General features: G+C 47.7%; 3 protein-coding genes across 11 annotated transcripts in view; 2 read left to right on the forward strand and 1 right to left on the reverse strand.

Moving 5' to 3' along the window:
• Nucleotides 1-75: 75 nt before the first annotated feature.
• SMPDL3B (sphingomyelin phosphodiesterase acid like 3B) lies at nucleotides 76-6,199 on the forward strand. Its single transcript, XM_090124083.1, has 8 exons — nucleotides 76-457; nucleotides 1,556-1,653; nucleotides 2,206-2,349; nucleotides 2,920-3,092; nucleotides 3,256-3,436; nucleotides 4,025-4,158; nucleotides 4,734-5,643; nucleotides 5,744-6,199. The coding sequence occupies exons 1-7, from the start codon at nucleotides 180-182 to the stop codon at nucleotides 5,103-5,105; spliced, it is 1,380 nt and encodes a 459-aa protein (XP_089980209.1). The 5' UTR covers nucleotides 76-179; the 3' UTR covers nucleotides 5,106-5,643; nucleotides 5,744-6,199.
• Nucleotides 6,200-6,282: 83 nt separating this feature from the next.
• Nucleotides 6,283-9,109, forward strand: XKR8 (XK related 8). Its single transcript, XM_031595066.2, has 3 exons — nucleotides 6,283-6,602; nucleotides 6,738-6,931; nucleotides 7,330-9,109. Exons 1-3 carry the CDS (start codon nucleotides 6,310-6,312, stop codon nucleotides 8,091-8,093), a joined length of 1,251 nt encoding a protein of 416 aa, XP_031450926.1. The 5' UTR covers nucleotides 6,283-6,309; the 3' UTR covers nucleotides 8,094-9,109.
• A 326-nt stretch (nucleotides 9,110-9,435) lies between these two features.
• EYA3 (EYA transcriptional coactivator and phosphatase 3) overlaps nucleotides 9,436-22,212 on the reverse strand; it is a 43,977-nt gene continuing 31,200 nt past the window's right edge. For 8 of the 9 annotated variants that reach the window (XM_031595060.2, XM_031595059.2, XM_090124078.1 and 5 more), the window contains 11 exons: nucleotides 21,900-21,982; nucleotides 20,246-20,429; nucleotides 18,231-18,370; nucleotides 16,847-16,930; nucleotides 16,578-16,667; nucleotides 15,414-15,472; nucleotides 14,444-14,604; nucleotides 13,224-13,338; nucleotides 12,727-12,848; nucleotides 12,355-12,455; nucleotides 9,436-11,896 (listed from right to left, as the gene is read on the reverse strand). In XM_031595060.2, coding sequence (XP_031450920.2) covers nucleotides 11,816-11,896; nucleotides 12,355-12,455; nucleotides 12,727-12,848; nucleotides 13,224-13,338; nucleotides 14,444-14,604; nucleotides 15,414-15,472; nucleotides 16,578-16,667; nucleotides 16,847-16,930; nucleotides 18,231-18,370; nucleotides 20,246-20,429; nucleotides 21,900-21,982 — 1,220 coding nt within the window. In that variant the 3' untranslated portion in view covers nucleotides 9,436-11,815. The remainder of the gene's footprint in view (nucleotides 11,897-12,354; nucleotides 12,456-12,726; nucleotides 12,849-13,223; nucleotides 13,339-14,443; nucleotides 14,605-15,413; nucleotides 15,473-16,577; nucleotides 16,668-16,846; nucleotides 16,931-18,230; nucleotides 18,371-20,245; nucleotides 20,430-21,899; nucleotides 21,983-22,212) is intronic. The other variant, XM_090124082.1, reaches the window with a different exon arrangement.

The raw sequence follows: 22,212 nt of genomic DNA on the forward strand, positions 1-22,212 counted from the left end.
CGAGAGCCAATCATCATCCTCTTTTTTTTTCCGAGAGCTTCCGGCAGCGAGAACCAATCACAGCCCTCCTTGTTCCGACAACTTCCGGCGGCGGGGATGCCGACCCCGCCACGCTGGGTGCTGGCGCTGCCCGGCCGCTCTGACGCGATGGGGCGGGGCGGGCAGGTGAAGGTGCTGAGATGCGGGAGGCCGGGATGCGGACGGTCGCGCTGCTTTTGCTGCTGTGTCCGCCGGGCCTGGCGGGGCGCTTCTGGCACCTCACGGACCTGCATTGGGACCCCGGCTATGAGGCGGCGGTGGCGGCCGGGCAGCCCTGTCCGTCGGGCGGCTCCGAGGCCGCTCCGAGCGCGGGGCCGTGGGGCAGCTACCTGTGCGATGCGCCGTGGGGTTTGCTGAGCTCCGCCGTGTTCGCCATGCGCCAGCTGCTGCCGCGGCCCGACTTCGTGCTCTGGACCGGGTGAGGACCTGGCGATTCTCATCTTATCTCTCTCTTGTTCGTTCGTTTCTCCTAATGCCTCCTATTTATTGCCGTGGAATCGTCCGCAGCTAAAGAGCGCGGCAGCGCTGCATTAAATAAGCAAATTCTCCGCTGTAAAGCGTTATTTTTGAGCGCGTTTCTGCCAGCGACGAACAAGGGATGCACGCTGTGCTCATAAACATCTGCACCAGTGGAGGTAACCCGCTGTTGCTGAAACGTGGAGGAGAAGGAGCTGGGGGTGTTGGTGATACTTGGCTGGATGTGAGCACCAGCAGGGTGCCCAGGTGGCCAAGGAGCCCCACGGCATCCTGGCTGTGTCAGCAGCAATGCAGCCAGCAGGAGCAGGAGGTGATCATCCCTCTGTGCTGGCACTGCTGGGGCTGCACCTCAGTGCTGTGCTCAGCGCTGGGCCCCTTGCTGCAGTAAAGACGTGGAGGCCCTCCAGTGTGCAGAGAAGGGAACAGAGCTGTGAGGGTCTGGAGCACAGGTCTTTGGAAGAGCTTGTCTGGAAGCTTGTCTTGATGCACTGGCAGCATGGGCTGCCTGAGGAGCTGGTGCTGTCACTGACCCTGGAGCTATTCCAGGCTAAAAATATAGAAGTGTCCATACACCAGGTTTTGGGGCAGATCTCAGTGATCGCTGCATTACTGAGTCATTCATTTGGTTCCTTTTCAAGGAATAGTTATCCTGCTGTTCTCTTGAATGCAAATGACTTCTGCTTCCTTGCTGTTATCCACTTTTGACCCGAGGTTGCAATATGTTCTCTTTTGCATGATGCTTATTCAGCTGTAGCATCTATTAAACGTGCTGAAATAGGACAAGCCTGCTTCTTGTGCTCATGTATAGTTTTGTCAAAGTAGAATAAAATGGAGCAGCTTTTCACTTGCAGCAGTTTCCTGATGCTCCTGCAGTGCCTCAGCCAGTGAGCACAGTGCCAATTCCTACCCCCAAAGCCTCTGATTTTATCTTCTATGAGGAAAAAAGAAAACAGGGGGCTCAGGCACGTGTTCTGTGCCTTGCTTTGAGCATGTGCCCTGCTGGCCACAAGCAACAGCTGTGCTGTTTCTGCTTTTCCAGGGATGATACTCCTCATGTTCCCAATGAGCAGCTTGGAGAAGAAAAGGTTCTGCACATCATTGAAAACCTGACCTCTCTGATAAAACAGGTATTTCCAGGTAGGACTTGAGGGAATGAGAAGGGGAGAGAAGTACAGATTTTCAGGGAAGATTTTATCTGTATGGAACAATGATAGAATTGGGAAGGGGAAAGGCCCAGAAAGGCTGCAGATAATATGACTTATTTGTCCTCTTCTTAGCTGCTGTGTGGTGTGAGGTGTGTCTGAATTCAGGTGTCTGACACACTGTTGTTATTTCTGGTTAATGCACTCAGAAGAGAGGAAAATAAATGTTTCTCTAATTACTCATTTAGGCAGAAAAGCCTGCAAAATTTCTTTCTATTTTATCTATCACAGCAGTGAGGGAAGGAGCGTTATAGACAGTGAGGGCTCATTGATTGGTCTGTAAAGCTGTGTCTCTGTGGTGTCTTGCCCTGAGAAGTCCCATGGCATAGTGAGAGGTCTCTGCAGTCAATGTGGCTGTAGTGTGGGTGATACACCTTCACCAAGCTGTTGAGTCACGCTGTTCTTTGAGTCATTGGAGAGCTTTAATGATGAGGAACCTGAAACAAGTATGGACTACTTCTCCCTTCTTCCTTTTCTCTGTTCTTAGATACTAAAGTCTATGCAGCAATGGGTAATCATGACTTCCACCCCAAGAATCAGCTTCCAGGGAAGGAGAACAGGATCTACAACCAAACAGCAGAACTGTGGCGTTCCTGGTTGAATGAAACTTCTATTCCTCTGTTCAGAGCAGGTATGGCGCTGCTGGTGCATGTTAGCATCACTCTGGAGAGGTTAAGAGAGTACCACAAATAGTTTTCCATGCTTTTATGCTCAGAGCAGCAATATTTATAGAGGAAAGGTCCAATTAATGCTAATTTATTGTGTTTTCCTGCGTGTGAGAAAAGAAATTTCCTTATGCTTTGGTCTCTCCCGCTTTCTTCAAGTTACAAGTAAGTGTCCCTGTAGAGAATGCAGGGTGGTAAGCTTCAGTGGAAAAAAAACCCACGATCTTTTAAGAAGGCTGGAAGGCTGCAGTTGTAGGCCCAGCACTGTGGCTCTCTACAGCTGCCCAGCTCCTGGTCCTGCACGCTGTCCCTGTCGGCATTCCCTTCACCCTGGGATGCCTAAGAAGGACAGGAGACACACAGTGAAGGGTCACACCAATTCCCTAACCTCGTCTGTTCAGAGCATTGCTGGCACTTTGTGCAGTGACTCAGCTATGGCATTTGCCAAGGAGAGAGCTAGGAACACAGGGATCCTGAGTTCCAGCACTCAGCTGCACCACACCTCCAGCTCTTTCCGTGCTGCTTGCCTTTTGCAGGAGCTTTCTACAGTGAGAAGCTGCCCAGCCCAGATACCAGGGGGCGAATGATTGTTCTCAACACCAATCTGTACTATGACCAGAACAACCAGACTGCTGGTGAGGAAGATCCTGGAGGGCAGTTCCAGTGGCTGGAGGAAACACTGACCAATGCCTCTAAAGCAGAAGAAATGGTATTAAATTAAAATTTAAAAAAAACTAAACAACTTTGTAGAGGGCTTGCTTCCAGTTTGGAAGCTCTTCTTGCTCCTCATCTCCCCTCTGTGCTGTCACTGCCAGCCAGTGCTTTACAGAAAGTATGGGCAATGCATTCAGTGCAGCTCCTCATTCTTGCAGGTCTATATTGTGGGTCACATCCCTCCTGGCTTCTTTGAGAAGAAACGAGGCAAGCCGTGGTTCCGGAGGGATTTCAATGAACGATACTTGAAAATTGTGCAGAAGCACCACAGAGTGATTGCTGCCCAGTTTTTTGGACACCATCACACAGACAGCTTTCGCATGTTTTACAGTGATTCAGGTAGCAGTTCTGGCTGCCCTCATATTTGCATGGTATCTCTGCCAACCATCAGAACATCACTGTCAATGAGAATTTTCAGTGACTGCTAGCTGGATGCTGCTGAGAAAGCCAGAAGAGGCTTATTTTTATCTTGCTTTCTAAAATAGCTTGTAAAATACTTCGGTCAATAAAACACAGCAGTGGCAGTGATCCCTGAGCCCAGCCTGTAGCCTCCTTCCAGTTTCCCCTCACATTTCATCTTTTTCAGCCATGCTGCTGGTCCTGCTCTGTGCTGGTAAGCTTTGGACACGAGCTGAGGCAAAAGGGAATGATTACAAATCTTTGCATTGGGGTTGTGTGTAGTACTCTGGGTGTCCTTCAAGCATGGCTCCCTTGCACACACACTCACCACAGGGGTCTTCTGTCGCTTTAGAAAATCTGTTTTTCACTGTAGGAGCCCAATGTTCAATCCTTTGTGCTGGTCAATGTGATAATTTTTATATGTGTACTGTTGGAATTAGAGCTGGCTGCTTGCAGAGTGATGTGTTTATGAGATGCTCACTGAAGCTGAATTCTGCCATTCATGGTTGGATTTGCCTTTTTGTTAAGGTTCCCCAATCAACGTCATGTTCTTGGCCCCTGGAGTGACCCCCTGGAAAACAACATTACCTGGAGTGAACAATGGAGCCAACAACCCTGGGATCAGAGTGATTGATTACGATGCAGACACCCTTCAGGTGCAGGTAGGGGATCCCCTCATGCTTTGCACTGCAGTTCTAGAGGAGTATTTTATTCCTCCATGTGGTTTACACAGGCAGAACTATGGGACCCAAGAGGATTTACAGGGAGTGACCTCTGACAGTCTCATAGTTAGCACGGGGATGTAGTAAGAGCATCAGTGAGTGAAGGCAAGGTGACCATGTGCAGCAGGTGCAGCCCTCCTGCTGGGATGAGTTCCAGTGCAGGGTAGGCTTTGTTTGACACTTTGACACTTCAACATGCAGGCAGTGTGGATCGCAGGACTTCCTTTTGGGGCCTGATGAACTTGTTGAACCCCATCTAAAAAATCTGAACTCTCTAGAAATTTGTTTGGATTCCCTTTAATTGCTGAATGATTTAATTAAATGCTGCTGCTTTGTGGAGGCTCTCACCTGAGTCATCTGTCCACGGGTTTACATCTTGATAGAAAGAAAGCTGCACTCCTTCCTGGGCAGGGAGATGCATTATTTGGTACAAATCCCATATTCTAAACAAACATTCCACTGAAGGGTCGATCCTTTCTTGATTTGACTTTGGTTCCATTTCTCTCACCCTGCAGGATGTGGTGACTTACTACCTGAACTTAACTCATGCCAATCTGATGGCCCCAGCATGGGAGGAGGAATACCGGCTGACGAGCGCCTTTCAGGTGCCTGATGGCTCCACACAATCCATGCAGACAGTGTTGGAAAAGATATCCAAGGATGCAAACTATCTGCAGCAATATTACGAGTTTAACTCTGTCAAATACGACCTTACCCTGTGTGGGGAGACCTGCCGAGTCGACCACGTTTGTGCCATCAAGGAAATTGATTTTACCAGATATGAGGAGTGCCTTAAAGCCAACAGCTCTACTTCTGCCATCGTCAGTGTTTGCCTTTTATTACTCTCTTTGCTCTTAGGGATCTTTGGTCCCCAGCAAACACTGTAATGACTGAGAGCACGAGTGAAGAGAGCACAGCTTCACAGTGCACATGAATTGGCAGTTGTGCATGCTTTTGGAATTGGGAACTTATTTGAAAACCAAGAAATAATCAGTGCTTTGTAGTAAAAGCTCTGTGATGTTGATTTCAGCACTTCTAGAAAAGCTTGATGCATCAGAGATGATTACAAAGCCTTTTTGTACCAGACTGATCCACATCAGGGAGTTCATCTTCCTTCTGCTACAACTTCTGAGGCAGCTGCACAAATGAAATGAAGGCCTCCTTGTAAGTTGTAACTTACCCATACTTAATGTGAGAGCTATGAGCTGCCACGTGTTCCTGAGGAATCCGAGTATGCTTCTCTTCTGAAAAAAACAACACAACAGCTGGCCTTGCAGGGTCTTGTTTTGGTGGCCTTGTACAGCAGCAGCTTTGGCTCTGGTGTGTGAGCAAAGCCAGGCAGTGTCAGAACTGCCTCTGACAGTGTGGGAAGTCTGAGTTTGAGCCCTGACTTTCACGTGTCAGCATCCACAGTGTGGCAGCAGGGTAAGAAGCTTCGTGTTATTTTTTCAGATGCTGAGCACAGATGGCTTCCTCCCAAGCACCTTTGGTGTTCTTTTAACTCACATCTGCTTGTTTTCTTCAGCTGTGCATTGCAAACTGCAAAGAAACCCTCCGTGCCTCGCCAGCCTTCTGTCTGCTCCTGCAAAAGCCACACATGAACCAAAGAAAAGTGACACTGTTGGGCCCTTGGGGACGAGTGGATGAGACAGCGCAGAAATCCCTGTGCTGTCCATAAGCAATTGTGTGGAGGCAGCTCCGGAGAATCAGTAATGGAACAATGTGTTGTGTCAGAGGGGAAGCACGGACAGGGGTCGCACAGCCTTCTGCATGGCTGCAGCTTTGCAGGGGTTGGTGGCATTTGCCCGTGGCACAGCTCAGGACGATCACAGGAGCAGCGCCTGCGCTCCTCGGCTGTGCTCGGGGTAAGCACTGCTTGCACGGGAAAGGGGTCTGGAAATGAGCCACTGCCTATGGGAATGATTTAAAAATCAGGGCGGGGAAAAATAAAAAGCGCTGGGAAGCACCGCCGGATGTGCTAAGGATGAGCTTTTTTCTTGCAATGGGGAACGGGGAACCCAAAGGCGGGGCGAGGAGCGGAGCTGCGGGGCGGGGCGGCGCTCGGGGCCGGGCGGGGCGGCGCGCCCCGGGATGGCGGTGCGGGACCCGGCGCGTTTCGGGCCTTGGCAGTGGCTGCTGGCGGCGGGGGGCGCGGCGGCGGCGGTGTGGGACGTGGGGGCGGACGTGTGGGTGGCGGTGGGATACGCGCACGCGGGGCGGCCGGGCTGCGCGGCGCTGGGTTTGGGGCTGTGGGCCGCGGGCTGCGCCGCCCGGCAGGCCTGCAGCTGGCTGTGGTTCCGCTCCGATCCGCCGGCGCTGCGCCCCGAGCTGCCCCGCCGCCTTCTCGCCGCTCTGCACCTCCTGCAGCTCGGCTTCTTATACAGGTACGGCTCCCCCGACCGCGGCGTTCCTCCCTCGGGCTGCGGCTCCGCTCTTCCGGCGCATCCCGGGCTGCGGCGGAGCGGAGCGGCGGTCCCGGAGCGTCGCGTTCGCCGCTGAGCGCGCCGTGCTTCGGCCAGGTGCATCCGAGCGCTGCGGCTGGGCTGGAGGCTGTGCCGGGCGGAGGCGACGGAGGAGGAGAGGAATTACATGGCGTTCCTGACCCACGACATCAGCATGTTGCGCCTCTTCGAGACCTTCCTGGAGAACGCCCCGCAGCTCGCGCTGCTCCTCTACACCGTCCTGCGCAGCAACAAGGCTGAGCCTTCCCAGGGTGCGGGGCCGGGGATGGGGATCGGGTTGGGAGGTCGGGGCTCTGCTGCGCTGCTCTGCTGTGCTGCTGTACCCTCCCACAGCCGCCCCCTTGGTGTTGTGCTGTCCCAGCCCCATGGGCCCCTATGGGCTATGCTGGGCTTGGTGGGAACTGAAGCAGTGGGGGGAAGTTCTGTCCTTGGACAAAGTGTGGGCTCCCCTGGGAGAGGCATCAGCTCCTGCTCAGGAAGGGCAGGAAATAGGAAGTGAGGGAAGGAGAAATGGAGGTGGTGATGTTCAGAGCCTCCAAAGCCGCTGCTTTGCTGGTAGGGGGCTCCTTTCAGAGGTGCTGGGGGGTGTTTGGAGCAGGACCAGCACCAACTTGGTCTGCATTCTCCATGGCTGCTGCTCTGTTTGCAGGAATGGGAATCTGCACGGCGTTCTTGTGTGTGACCTGGTCCCTGCTGGACTACCACCAGTCCCTGCGCTCATTCCTGCAGGACAAGTACGAGATGGGCTGGGGCTCCTCCGTCATCTACTTCCTATGGAACCTCTTCCTCCTCTGCCCCCGCGTCCTGGCGCTCGCCCTCTTTGCCCTGCAGTGGCCCTATGGTGTGGCCGTGCACTTCCCACTGGTGTGGCTGGCGATGTTTCTCTGGGTCCGCCTGCAGGGCACCGATTTCATGGAGTCTCCGGGCCCCGAGCAGCTCTACCGTGCCATCGTGGCCGTCATCCTCTACTTCAGCTGGTTCAACGTGGCCCCGGGGAGGACCCTGCACCGCAGCATCATCTATCACAGCTTCATCCTGGTGGACAGCACGCTGCTGACCCTGGCCTGGCTCTGGGGCCCTGGCTCTCCCCCCGAGGAGCAGCACCCATTCCTCATCCCGGCGCTGTGCGCTGCGCTGCCCTGCTACCTCCTGGGGCTGCTGCTGCGCATCACCTACTACAGGTGGCTGCACCCCAACGTGCGAGCACGGCCACGGAGCGGCGGTGACGAGGTGGATGCTGATGGAAGGGCTGATGGGGCCGTGGAGTTCCGCAGTATTTCAGAGCCTTGTGAGCTCCGTGGTGTTTCAGAGCCGGACCTGGTGAACTCCCGGCTGCGGTGCCTCGCACGGAGCCACTTCCCGCTGTCTGTGCTGGCAGAGCCACACCTGCTGAATGGGGCAGCTGCTGTCTGAGACTGTTCTACACTCCCTGGGATGGAATTGTGCCTTATCCAAGTGGTTTGAGTTGTTTGGTTCTTTCTATGTGTGCCCCAGGCTGCAGTTTTGGCAGTTCATTGCCACAGCAGGGACGCAGGCAGGAAGGCTCGGAGCTTGGTGCTGGGCCCTGCATGGCACTGTGGCACTGTTGATTCTTGTTATTTATTATTCATCTTTTCCAGAAAAACAAAAAAACAAACAAACAAAAAAGCACCTGGTTGTCCGTGCATCTTCTGGTGCCCACTGCCAAGGTCATTCCTTCTTGGTCACTCCAAGGTCACTTCCTGCTTGGCAGTGGCTGTCGGATGTCTGTTTGTAGTCAGACTTCTCTGTTGTTTGACTGTTAAGGCTGAAGGCTGCACAGTGCTGACATGTGGCCCAGCTGGGGCAGGGAGGGGTGGGACTGTAGGGGTCCTGGCATGGAGGCAGCACCTCCTGAGCACCATCAGCAGCCCAGGCACTGCAAGGGGACTTCATCAGTGGGGATCCCTCACGGCTGTGAGCAGGTCTGAGCCCATAATGCTGCACATCAGCTGCTCTGGGGCTGAAGGGGCAGCAGCTGTGGCATGGGCACCCAGTGCTGGCACTGGAGCTCCTGCCACATTTTGCTGCAGCACCACCCACTGCCACAGCACAGCAGGGGGGTGGTGGAGGACTGCCCAGACTGCACATCTCCAGGGTCACCAGCACAGGGTGAGCACAGTGCAAAGGAACAGCAGCACTGCAGCATGCAGTTGTGCTGGAAGGAGGGATGTATGCAAAAGGGAAGAAAAAAAAGGAAATATAAAAAGGTGCTGTGTGCCTCAGTACCCAAAAGGTGCCTTGTCCCCGGCCACCACAGCAGGCTCAGAGCCCAGGCAATAACAGTGCAGAGAGCACTGCCCCGAGCCAGCACAGCCACGGTGGAGGCTGGGGAGGGACCACAGGGCTGGTGGACAACAGGCAGAAACGGTGACTATAGAAAATAAAAGACTTTATTTTTTTTTTTCCAGTTCATAGGACAGTTCCCATTACACAGAACACACACAGAAGCGGCTGCACCGCAGGCAGCCCTGGGGTTCCCATGTGAGCACAGAAGGGGCTCCGTGAGCCTCCCCAGGACAAGGGCAGCCCCAGGGGCTGTGCAGTCAGTGGTGTGGGATCCTGGTGGGCAGCCGGAAGGAGGCCGCTTCCATTTGGCATTTGTCAGCAGTTCAGCTTACAGCCGGGTTGGGAACAGCAAAGGGACACAGAAGCAAATCAATGCTCGGGTAAAGGCGCTGCCTCTGCTGTGTGAGACAGGAAAACACTTAAGAGCAGCCAGCAGAGGAAAAAAATAAAATCGCCGGGTCAGCCTTTATTAAACAAACACAGAAATGTACCACCGACCTCCTGTTATAAAAGTACTTTACATACATTCAAGGAGACATCGTATAAATATCAGTATGAAATGCCACTGGCTGCAATAGCTCTGCACTCAGCTAAAATTCTCTTGCCGTCTTAAAATTCCCTTAAAACATTTTAAAGTAAACAACCAAAGCAGGGCCTGCTGGCTGCAGTGTGCTCTGTGCCAAGAGAACAGCTTGCCAGCCCTGGACCCCCGGGGCTGCAGGAGGCAGTGGCCACATGCTGTGCTGGGAGTAAAGCACAGAGGTGTGCCTGACAGCCAGCAGTCCTGCCAAGGATGGGAGGTGCTCAGGGTCAGGCAGGATAAGGCCCTGGGCAGCTGATGGAGGAGTGGCAACCAGCCCACAGCAGGGGTTGGGGGCTCTGAGGTGCCTTCAGCCCCAGCCATTCTATGGCTCCAGCAGCAAACTATTGCCCTGCACCATCTCCACCCTCCTGCTCTGCACTCCTGAGGCAGAGGCTTCCTGGGGAGATAACACAGCCCTGGAATGTCTGCCTGTGATCAAAGCACTTGGCTGGCATCTGGCGCTGAGCTGACGGATAAGCAGAAGGCTCTGGCTTCTGGGCCATCTCAGAGAAAGGCAAACTCCTCTGATTTCTATTTATCTTTACAGCCAAAACCAGAGCTGAAACAGAGACCAGGATCCAAGCCTCGTACCTTCAGCAGCCCTAGCAGTGGTGAGCAGAGCACAGGGACACACTTCACAGCAGTCCCTCATAGGACAAATCCACACATGTGCTGAACCACCCCAGCACTCCCCCAGCACTGATGGAAATGATTCCTCAGTAATTAATGCCATGAAAGGAACGCAGCAAACATCACCTGCTCTTGTGGGTGCACTCTGAGCAGTCCGCATCCTTCCTAAGTCACACTCTGCACCTTTGAGACTGGTCCCCACGGGACACAGCTGGGTGATGCTGGGCTGAAAACACAGTCTGGAAGGGTTTAGGTGCAGCTGCAGTGTTTGGCTCAGCAGCAAAGCAGACATCCATCCTCTGTACAGAAATCTCAGGTATCTGCTGGTTTGGTGCCATCAGGGGGCACAGGTGGGTGGCAGACACCACTGCCCACAGCCTGACCTGGCACAAAGCAGCCCCTGGCCTCCAGTTGCCCTTCTGGCTAGCAGTACTGCAGCTCACTGACTCCAGACATTTTCTGAGATGGTAGCAAAAGAATAAAATAAAAAAAATCAGTGTATCCATCACTTCCAAGGCCAGTGTGCTCCAGGCTGGCAAGTCACAGTGTGTTACAGAATTCAGTACCTCCTGTCAAGGACTTTATTTTGTTGCTAACTATGTAGTTAGGCTAATGCAAAGAATACAAGAAAATTGAATCTGCTTCTACCAAAGGGAACATATTCTCACAAATGGAGTCAGAAAAGCAGAGGCAAAGATCAATTACCATATCCTTCTTTGTAACATTCGTGAGAATTTAGTTCTCTCTCAAATTACTTCCAGTCCAAATGAGGACTCTGTTCAGATCTCAGCACTCTCTTCAATAGTGTTGCACTGTCTCGAAGGTTCATGGGCAGTTTCATTTTCCTATCCAGGAAAAATCTGTGGGACCTATGGTCTGGGTCATGGACAGCTGGAATCCAGTGATCCCCTGCTCATTAACAGGGCTCAGCCATATGCATGGTACATACACTGCCTAGAAGCCAATGGGAGCAACCAACAGCAACACCTCCCTCTACTAGGAACCACTTATCCTAGAATGGGAAAAATCCCATGTTGTAGAAATAATGTAAGGATATCATAATAAATTAACTGCTTTTGAACACCCAGAGAAGGAGAGAGGACACATTTTCACAGCAGCAGAGGTATTTTTGACATTTTCATTAATATTTCCCATGGAAAAAAAAAAAAAAAAAACCAAACAACATCTCTTTTTGGCTTTGCAAAACAAGGGAGGTTCAGCTCTGCCATCAGTTTTTTTCTATAAAAATAAGGTTTTATGTTTACTTGGGTTCTATAACTAAGCTGAATAGAAAAGCAGAAGTATCAGTAAGAGCCTTCTCAGCTGTGTTACCCCCTCCCTCTGGAGACTACCTGCCAGAAGAATTCAGCTGGATTCCATAAGTCTCTTCGCCAGTCAAGCTCTAGCTCTGCTGAGACTAGTGCTTCTCATAGGACACCTTTGGACTTGGCCAGGTCTGTGCTCCTGAGGAAGTGACCTGAAGTCTACTGTACAATTTGCATTAGGTATATTTTCTTCATCAAGCTGAAAATTGAGTCCCCAGTTGTATGAGATCTTTGCCTCCCCTGTGATGGAGAGATTGCAGGAGCCACAGTCACGCCTTTGCTCCGGCTCCTTACAGGAAGTCTAACTCAAGGGCTTGGTGAAGGGACACAAGGTCTGCATGGTTTGTGATCCTCCAGAAAGGCATGTTGTGCTGTAACGAGAAGATAAGGTCAGTTTTATTGGGGTGATTTTACAGCTGGGTGGAAGCAGTCAAGGTACACCTGCAGAGCTGGGCAATATAGCATTTGTGACAGCACTGACAGAGGGCAGCACGTTCAGAAAGGATCTCAGCCACAGAGCACAGCAGTATCTGAAGGTTATCTTATCTGCACACCTCTCTGTGACAGGCACTGACTGTCAGCTGCTTCACACAGTCACAATGGAAACCTCCACGCTGGGCTGCAAGGCGCTGCTTCACAGAGCAAAGCCTTTCCAGGACTGCAAGGGAATCCATGTGGACAACAGCTCTGACACGTGGCACAGTGTGAAGCCTGAGAGTGCACAGCAATCTGTGCACTTCACCACCTTTAATTTCAAGTGAATAGCCCGTGAAATCAATCCAACTGGTAGTTCCTTCTTATCTACTGCCCCACATCCACAGAAACCCACCTGCTTAGCTGCAACCTCTTCATCACGCCCATCTCCAATTACCACATAGGTGACTTTCTTTCCAAATCGTGACACAATCCTCTCAAAACAGCTCTCTTTGCCTGCCAAAACACAATCCCACTGTAATGAGCTTTAGGCAGAAACATGCTGAACAAGCCCTGTTGTCCCAAAATAGAAATACATTTTTGTCTTCCTGGGATGGGGAGAATGCCCAGTTTTGTTTCCAAGACCTGAAGCCATCACTATTAGCAATCATCAGCATCTCCTCAGTCACAAGTGCTGCTCAGCTGCAGAAATTGTGCTTCCTGTGTTAAAATCCCAGCTAATCCACAAAAAACACCTGAGTGCCAGGTATCCAGCACAGCTGCTTACCTATTTTTGTTGCACTATAAATATTTTCAATGGGAAACACCTCGCCCAATCCATACAGGAGAACTTTGGCAAGAGCTGGCACCAGTTGGGTGGTTGTGATCAGGATGTTCACACAGTTTTTTCTGAAAGAAAAAACAACAAAGAAAGCACTTTTAAAAACAGCAGCCAGTAGTGCTGAAGGCCACCCTGGGCAGCTTGCTCAGCTTTCCAAAGGTGCCATAAACTTTGCTGCCCAGCCTCTCTGAGGCTCAGATTTTGATTTTGTTTGCTTATCTATTTTAAACAGATATTCTTCTGCAGGAATGCGATTCTCTGAGCACAGTCTCACTCAAAGGACCTTCCTAACAAAAGATGTTGTCATAGGAAGGTCTCAAAGGGTGCTCAGCAGTGAAGTTTCTGTGACAAGCAGCAGTACAATTACATGTTGGCATTACTGTAACTGGACTAAGTGAGAAGAACTTCTGAGAAAGTAACAGACACGTTTCCACTTTCCATACCTGGACTGTATGAGTAGCAGGGACTTTAATGCAGTTTCCAGCCAAGAATCTGTTAACACTTCTATATCAGTTCTTAGTCGCTGCAGAGCTTCCCTCTTCTGTGGGCTGAGAAGGCCTGGAAAGCAACACGAGTTCTCTCACCTGAGTTGTTAAGTTTAAGAGACAGAGCCACAGCTCAATTAACACCTGCCTGTTCTGCCATAGCCAATATCATACTGAAGTCATTTGAAAGTTGAGACTATAACAAGACAACAGGGAAAATCAGCTTCCAGTGACACAACGGAGCCCTGGGCAGCTCTCAGGACACATGCAATAAAATGCATTTCTCAAAACACAAAAGTAGGTGTTGTGTGATGTCACCATGTACCTTTACATACATGAAAAAACTCCACATCTGGGATTCCCATGTATAAAATATGCACAAAGTCTGCTCCCTACCAGAAATAAGGTAATTGTGGAGCACTGGAGTGCAGGCTTATACCTTCATGGCTGAAAGTAACAGTTTTGATCACCCATTTTTCAGAATGTCCAAGAAAATGTTGTATCAAGTTTCTTTTACATAGGTTAAGGGTACCCAAACCTGAAACCCACCACTTGGTTCAGCTCCAGCAGCACTCCATTTCTCAGAACGTCAGTGCCAAGATTCAAACTAAACAACTTTACTGACATTTGCTATGAAATATAGCTGTGGTTTGCATCTTTATTACTGCTTTGGCATTGGAAGGGAAGCACAAATAGAAATTTTTTAAGTGATTTTGTGAACAGACTTAGAGACGTCATGTCAGATTGTAAGCACAACAGCCAAAAGCATGAACACATAACTTGTTGACAATGGCATAATAAATGATTTTATGAAGACATGTGAAAAGGCCTCCTAAGTGGAGTGATATATAAGTCATTTAGGCCCATTCTGTGCAGAAATAGGCAGCCTTTCATTCAAAAGTAGCAAAGGGACACTGAGCCAGACCTTTCCATTAGATATAGGATTGACTGACCTCTATCTACTACATGGTAACTTGGAGACTGTACTGCAATGCTGCTCAGTTTTGAAAGATACATCCTCTTAGATTCCATAGAGACCTGATTCCTGAATGGTTACTTTTCATATTCAAACATTTAGGAAAGCAAAAGCTACTGTATGGAACTGCTACCAAGAAAGACCAAGTCTGGTGTCACAAACTCTGCTGGTGTCCCACATCCTGGTGCATGGCAGCACTCACCTCCAACGTTTGTTTTGTATTTATCGTAGATCTCTCGTACCCTACGGTAACGGAAGGCCAATTTTCTCATCCAGTCCACTCCACCTTGGACACCAACTGATGAACTGTGATTGGCATTGCTTCCTGAGCCACTGAAGCCATCCGTAGAGAAATTGTAGTTGCTGTTAAAGAAAAACTGATTTGTTATGTGTGCCACAGCATCAAAATCACTGCAAACTTTCTGATTGGGTTGGAAAAGCACCATGAAGAACTCTGCACAACCACCACTGCACCTCTGACAGAGACCAGCTGCTCTGGGCAGTGTGCACCAACACCCAGCTACACCTGCTGCCAGTCCTGAACTGCTGTACTGAAAAGTATTGATGCAACCCCTCTTGCTCACGCTCCAATACAAAACCTTCCTTTGCTCTTTGCTCTCTTCTCTTTGATATAAACATTCTTCCCACTAGACCTTCTTGTTCCACAGTGATAAATCTCAGTGTAGTTTCTTTCTTCCTGACATACAGGCACTTCTCAGACCTTTCCACGAGTCAGTACTGCTCAGTAGTGCAACAGAATACTGATCCACTCTGCCTGAGTGTGTATATGGTCAGCTCACACAGGGGTGCAAAATGTAGGCAGAGTCAAAGGCCAAAATCATCAAGTTTGGAGTGCTAGTTCCACTCATTTCACATGACTGGAAACATAGGTAATATTCAAGTCAGACAATATAATTCACATTGTAATTCCAAAAGTCTTAACCTTTTGTAGGTCTTAACCTGCCCTCCCTATACTCCCCCAAAAAAACAACAAAGAGGAAAAACAACCACAGAAAACCACCCAGCAAATAAACACCATTTGCCAAATTTCAGCTCCTGCACAATGCTGGCCTCCATTCCTTAACCCCATCGCAGTTTGGTCCCTTTCTGAAGCCCCACAAAATAAACCAGACTCCATCAGACTACATTTCATGCATTCCTCAGTACACCACCTTAAATCCTGGCCATTATCATCAGATGCCACATCTTCTATGTGTACCTGGTCACACTCCTGTTTGAGACAGAAAAAAAAAAATTAAAAGCTGCTGTTGTAATCCAGAAAGATACCAAAATTTGCAGACTGAAAAAGAGAGAGAGATACAACAATCCCCTCACATTTGCCAGCACCAAAAAACCAAGCCATACTGCCTCCATGATTCCAGATATAGCTTCCATTAGCTTTGCCCTCCAGTACTCCCATTAGCTTTGTTTCACTTCACACTGCCTACAGGCCCTTGTCAAGACTGGGATTTGATGGACCAGAAATGTCCAAAAAAAGGAATTTTCACAACATTTTGTGAAAGAAACCTCAATGTTCTCTAAACAAGTTGTACTGGAAGTTCACTGCCAGTCTGGAAATCTATTTCTAACCACTCAATTCCAGACTACAGTATAATTTCACACCTCCCCATATAGCTCACAGTACTCTCTTCACCACTATCTAATAATACATCATAGCATAGGATACAGCCATGATTAAAGCAAAGATTTACATTCAACTTTTGTGAAAGTGGTGCAGAACAGAGAGATGTATTTTATTTGGTAAAGACTGATGTGCAAAGAGAATGGAAGCAGAACAGAAGTCCCTTGAGAAGAAGAGGAATGGGAGAGCAGCAGAAAAAGACTGTGGGAATTGAGGGGAAGACATCAGTGTGGACAGCCACCTATCTGCATGGAAGCACACCCTTCATAGCTGTTACACAACCAATGTGACCTATTGGTATGCTGGCTGAGACTGCAAGTTGTATTCTGTCTTTGGGTTAGACAAAGCCCCAAATACTGGCATATGGGTCACTTTTTTCTCAACATCTCCATTTCAAAGCAGGAACAGTGAAAGCAAAATGCTTCCTGGTTCAGAATGAAACTGTAATACAAGCAGGCACCACTCCTGATGCTTTAGGCACAAGTAGAAACCCATGAGAGCTAGCAAACCTCACGACACAAAAGTGTTCAGGATGCCCCTGTCTCAGACAAAAAGAATACCCTTTTAATTTGGCCATGCTTAGAACCAGTTCAGTTTTGTCAGATTATTACATTTCAGTACTGACTTGATGTGAAGCACATCTGCCCTCACAAACTCTGTAGTGTTTTGTGTCACAAAAACATTTGCTATGTACCTCCAAGTCATTGAAAAACAGGTGAGTATCAGCTACTTCAAAAATCATCTCCTCCATTGAGAGACCTGAGCCAATTACCAGAGTTGGATCCTGACAAAACAAAAGGAAATAATGTCAATTCTTTCCCCCCCTCCCATAGATTGGCAACAAGTCAGAAGTATCACATTATGCACTTAAAAGAAAATATCATTTTTCTATTAATTTTACAGAAATTGACATTTACTTCTGCATAAGAGATTATTTTTCTTCTACATAAGAGATAGTATTACCTTGCCATATTTTTGAGCATAAGACCCTGTGAGAAGTGAATGAAAAATTATGATGGTCTCATCCAGGTCCCAGAGAAACACTCGCTGTGTAGAAAATAAAAGCAAGTTAGAGCTGAGATATCATAAGTACAATCCTACAATAAAGCAAGCTTTAGGGTTCATTTTGTGGTTAGTTGAAGATACGAACAACATTATTCATCTCACAGGCTAAACGAGTTATTAAACCTTTTCAGTTTAGTATGATGGAGTTTATACACCAAAACAGTGCAACCAAACACAGAGGGTAAGACTCCTGATCAAACTTTTCTGTAAGTTTCTCTTGCTTCTATAGTTACAAAAGGCAAAAAAACAAAAAAACAACCCAAACTGATAATGAACTTTAAAGCACTGCTAGTGCTTTAAAGAAATTTACTGCCTGTGATGCAGAGAGCACCAGGTAAATGACCTTGGTGTTTATCAGACACCTTTGTTAAGATAAATAATAAGGACTGGCTGTCATGACAAACAGTTTCAGTGCAGATGGGCTCTAATAAACCTGAGAAGTTAAGCCAAGAGAAACTACAAGAAGGTCACTAACTGCAGATTCTTCATACGTGGTAGAACAACCCCTCACAAATGTCCAAGATGCAAAGTGCTGGATGGAACTATGGTCACCAAGTGCAATATGACTTGCAGCACACTCTACCTGTAGATAAGATGAACTGCAAGCTGATGGAGGGAAGGTAATTCCACTCTGCTTGGCATTGAGCATGGCATCCCCTGTCCAGCTGAGCAGCCAGCAAAGGGCTGCTAACACAGTCACCAGCTTAGAGGAGTGCTGAGGGAGTTGTGATGGTTTAAAGACAAACCAAGAATAACTTGCTAACAGCCCACAACTATGTGAAAGGGGATGCCAAGATGATGGAGACAAATTCTCCTCTGTAGTGCTGGATGGGAAATTACAATGGGAAAAAAAAAGAAGGGGACAAATTGCAGCATGGGAGATTCTGGCTGGAGAAAGAAATTCTTCTGCAGGTGGGTGTGGCAGGACACATTATTAGGCAGATGCATGATCTCCAACCTAAGAGATTCTCAACGCTCGGCTGAACAATGCCAGTCACCCTGTTCTAGTGATGGGGACAGCCTTGCTCCAAGCAGGAGACTGTATGAGAAACACCCAGATGTCTGCTCCATTGAAACCACTATGATTCCAAGACATGATGAAGTGAAACTTGTTAAGAGCCACTGAAAAATTAGTCTAGGGCAATTCTCCAATAACAAGAGTTATAAGGATTTCCTAGATTATCCCCTTTCATTTCCAAGGATACAGAAGGAAAGAAAGAGAGAAGAAAATTCTCCACCACACCAGTCTACAGCTCTGCCTGTAGAAAACATTCCCACTTACCTCCAGTTCACTGTCTTGTGAAGAAGAGGTGTCTGCTTTCCTTTTCCCTCTGTTCTTCCCAGGGATATTTTTTCTCGCCTGTTCATCTAACTCTTTACTTGCTGTTGCTCTTGACAATGAGGGACTTGTGGATGCATCTCCTGCAGAAAAAAAATCAAATAGCACTCATCCTCTGTTTTATTATTCGATAGCTTATTTTAATACTTCTTGATGCCATATCAGAAACTCTTAGTCTGGAATGAAACCACAAAGGAAAGTATTGAGTAATGTCTGTCCATCCCAGATTTTCCAGGTTTGTCAAATGCCTTTTCTGTGTTGAGCAATCCCATATGAGACATGCTGTTCTCACCTCTGCTGACACTGCTCACTCCTGTTCCACCATAATACAGCTTTTGAACAACAATTAAACAATAGCCCGTGTACAGTTATCTGCAGTGTGTTCATCACACACAAATCCACAGTATGCTAACTATAAATCAAATATGCTTACACTACAGCTACACTGCCATACCCCCACAGATCCATCTATCACAGGAATGTAGTTGGTGCTGGAGAAAAAGACTTGGCCAAGCAGCACGGCCATTACTGAAATATGAATGAACTACAGAGCCTGTTCTGCAACTGGTAAGAACTCCTGCCACAGGGAAAGGACTCTAAAATAAACAAACAAGTGTTTTAATGTGCAGAGTACTATGATCACAATGGGAGGTACCCTCTGAATCCTTTACTAACAGTTCACTCAGAAGATTTACTATCCCAGGTGTCTGACTAGTTCAGAAATAGGACCAGAACTCTATCAGGGATGCAGAAAGGCACAGGGTCATCCATGTCTTCATCCAGAGTTACCAGACAGATTACCCAGACCAGTTTCTGACCATGGAGCCAAGACCATCTGAAAGAGTTTGAAATCAGTCTGGGTCTCAAGCATGAAATAATTCATGAAAATTGAGCAACTCCTATGAAAATTCATGTAGAATTGTCAATTCAAGAGTCCTCCTGAACTTAGAAAATGTCACTGAGAATGTTAATGACCACTCCCTGGCCAGTGCCTTGAAATAACAGGTCAGTTGCTCACAGCACTCACAATCAAATAAAAATAAATTCAGGAGGGTAGATCTCCTGTCGTTCACCCCACATAGAGGACAAATACTTCTTGAAAGAGGCAAAACACATGAAGAACAATGCCTCTTGATTTCCAACATCACAGTGTGCTGTTTGCCACCATCTGTCTAGAGCGTTCCATAAGGTAAACAAAAGAGCAGTTTTAAACATCGGCAAGTTCAAGACCACTGATGTGTATGCTTTGCTCACTGGCAGTCAACTATCCTTGATTTCCATCTGCCTGAATGAATGTGAGGAGTTGGGAGAGATCAGGTACTACTGATGGACTCTGGGAGGATGGAGAAGGCATCTCTGAATAGTCACAGGACCTACCACTAGAAAGGAGAGAGAATTAAGCAAGGCATGCTCACAGTGTGCAAAGGAACACATCATCAGGGAGTGCACAGGATGTAACTGTGTTTGTAGAAACAGAAAGCAAAGAGTGAAACCCACACAATATCTAAGTCTGGTAAAACTCCTTGAGTTCCATGGCATGAGCAGTTACATTGGAAGGGAGCATTTCTTGGCAGCAGCTGTCTTTCTGGCATCCACTGACAGAGCATATCTAGACACTGAGCCCTGACACATGACAGGAGGCAACATACCCATGGAGCTGCTGTCAGCCCTTCTGCCAGTCACCCCTGGAAGCCCTTCTCTCTACAGCACTCTGAGCACATGGTTTGTGTCTCCTGAATCACAGCAGTGTCAGACTTCCACTATACAAGTCTGGCCATCCCACCATACAGACTGCACACAAATGAGGCAAGCGTGACAATGGAAAGCAAGCATCCTGTCCAGGTCAGAACACAAAGGTGCTGCATTTACATTCTGGAATCAAGTTTTCTTCACGTATGTATACTGCATTGTTTGTAACAGGTATCTTACAGCCACCCTGTTAAAGATGCAACCATTACCAGAGGAATGTCTCTGCACTGTCCGTGTAGGCACCATGGCGTTTGGTTTGTCAGATGGATACGTAGCTGTTGCCAATGCAGAACTCTCCGCGTTGCTGTCTGCTGGTGTTATGACTCCAAAGCCAGAACTTGGGTAACACGTCTGGTACTGACTCTGGCCAAGGATTGTGTACGTAGGATATTCCTATTAGAGGAAAGGATCAGTTACTATAGGATACTCCTTTCAGACAGCATTATCTGTGTTGATTTTTATACTAGGTGATGTTTGTCAAAGAGAAATGTCAGCAAGAGCAAAATCTGACTTCATGTTATTTCCTTCTGAACATGTAGGAAATCCCCCAAAAGGATTGAGATGCAACTTCCCAATGCCTACACAGCAGGTAGGTTCTGCTCACAGAAGGCCAGAAAACACAGGGCCCTTCCTCTGCCTCCAGTTTCCTCAAAAATAGATTTATATGAAAGATGTGACAGTTACAGGGGAGTACCAAGTCCACTCTGTCCGTCTTCTAGAATTGGTTGCTTTGTCTTTTGATTTACTTGCTGATACAAGATGTAGTGACAGTGACAGAGAGCAGCATTGGCACTGGGTCAGCATACAACTCAATCCAACAGAGGTAAAGTGCCTTTATTCATGTCCTTACTTCAGGAAGCAATTATACTACACACTGTGATGCACGGCATCCTTTCCTGATGACAATTTACTCATTTAGAAGGTGTCAATGAAATCAGTCAGGGCACCTGAACTCAAGCTATACCTGAGGATTTTCATTTCTGCTGTTGATGTTAACAGCCACCTCTAAACGCCATGTCACTCTCATCTGGCACACTGTGAACTCCCAGTTTCCTTAAGGAATGTCCTGGATTTGTGAACTTACATTCAGTCTGCACCACCACCCAGGAAAGCCTTTTCTTTAAAGTTCTAAGCAAATTCATGATAATGAAAGAAAGTAGCACTGGAAGCAGACAAGTATTTTGCTTCGACCCTTGGATTTCCCACAACTCCTATATCCTCAGTCTGCAAAGCTGTGATTCTGAAGGGTTCATTCATCACACCTAAATATTCAGGATGCCAGTTAACTGCTGACTGGATGGAGAACACAGAGCTATCTCTTACTCACAGCAGATCATGATGTAAGAGATGATGTAAGAGGCCTTTGTGTTAGCTTCACAGCTTCTTAATTTTGTTTGATTTGAAATACCAGAATTTTTATCCCACTTACTTTTTTGCTTATTTGTGCACAATCTATTTTCCTTCTCTTGCTGCGGGAGAGCAAAGGCATTCAAAAGATGTCCAAACATAATCCTCCCTTAGTTTGATTCTAATAATCGTTCTTTTGCTTCTTCTCCAGTGTCTCTCATGGAGGATCTCAGTGCTGTGCTTAAGGTTCCCACACAAACAGCACATAAGGAAACAGCTAGGGACAGCTCAAGTAAATTTGCTGCAAAGGCCAGAGGGATCAACAGTGTGGTCAAAGATGCAGCAGAAGTAATTTTGCTGACTTTGAGTTACGAACAGAAGCCTGTAACTTTCATACTCACTGCATTTTATTTAAAGTGATGCAAATATTTTGCCTTCCTATGTTAGTTTTGAATAATGTATTAAACAGAAGTGAACAAGATGTTGTACATAATTATAACAAGGAGGAAATTTTACCTGTGAGATGCTGGCTACTGCTGACGTGGAAATATTGACAACAGTTGAGGATGTAGAGACTGGACTGGCATTGGTAGTTGATGCTGTAAAATTAAGAATTACTGCATATATACAAGTTTATGATGAGTATGAGAGACAAGACCAATTTCAGATATAAAAATAAGTTCTTACAAGGCCTATATGCATGTAATTGTGCTTCTAGCAGACAAAAAAGTGTTGGGGTGTATCTAGAAACCAGCTGTATTTCCACTGGGCTTAGAGAGGAGAGCTGACACAGTTATCTTTAAAAATGTATTCAGTATTTCAGAAATTT

This window comes from Phasianus colchicus, chromosome 24 (assembly GCF_987193195.1).
Source record: "Phasianus colchicus chromosome 24, bPhaCol1.hap1.1, whole genome shotgun sequence".
In the NCBI taxonomy this organism is placed as follows: domain Eukaryota; kingdom Metazoa; phylum Chordata; class Aves; order Galliformes; family Phasianidae; genus Phasianus; species Phasianus colchicus.

Bases quoted from the DNA above. Each gene is read 5' to 3' on its own strand.
- XKR8 (XM_031595066.2), top strand. From the start codon at position 6,310: ATGGCGGTGCGGGACCCGGCGCGTTTCGGGCCTTGGCAGTGGCTGCTG. The intron at 6,603-6,737 runs GTACGGCTCCCC...TGCTTCGGCCAG, and splicing joins CAGCTCGGCTTCTTATACAG to GTGCATCCGAGCGCTGCGGC. The intron at 6,932-7,329 runs GTGCGGGGCCGG...CTCTGTTTGCAG, and splicing joins CAAGGCTGAGCCTTCCCAGG to GAATGGGAATCTGCACGGCG.
- SMPDL3B (XM_090124083.1), top strand. From the start codon at position 180: ATGCGGGAGGCCGGGATGCGGACGGTCGCGCTGCTTTTGCTGCTGTGT. The intron at 458-1,555 runs GTGAGGACCTGG...CTGCTTTTCCAG, and splicing joins GACTTCGTGCTCTGGACCGG to GGATGATACTCCTCATGTTC. The intron at 3,437-4,024 runs GTAGCAGTTCTG...CTTTTTGTTAAG, and splicing joins CATGTTTTACAGTGATTCAG to GTTCCCCAATCAACGTCATG.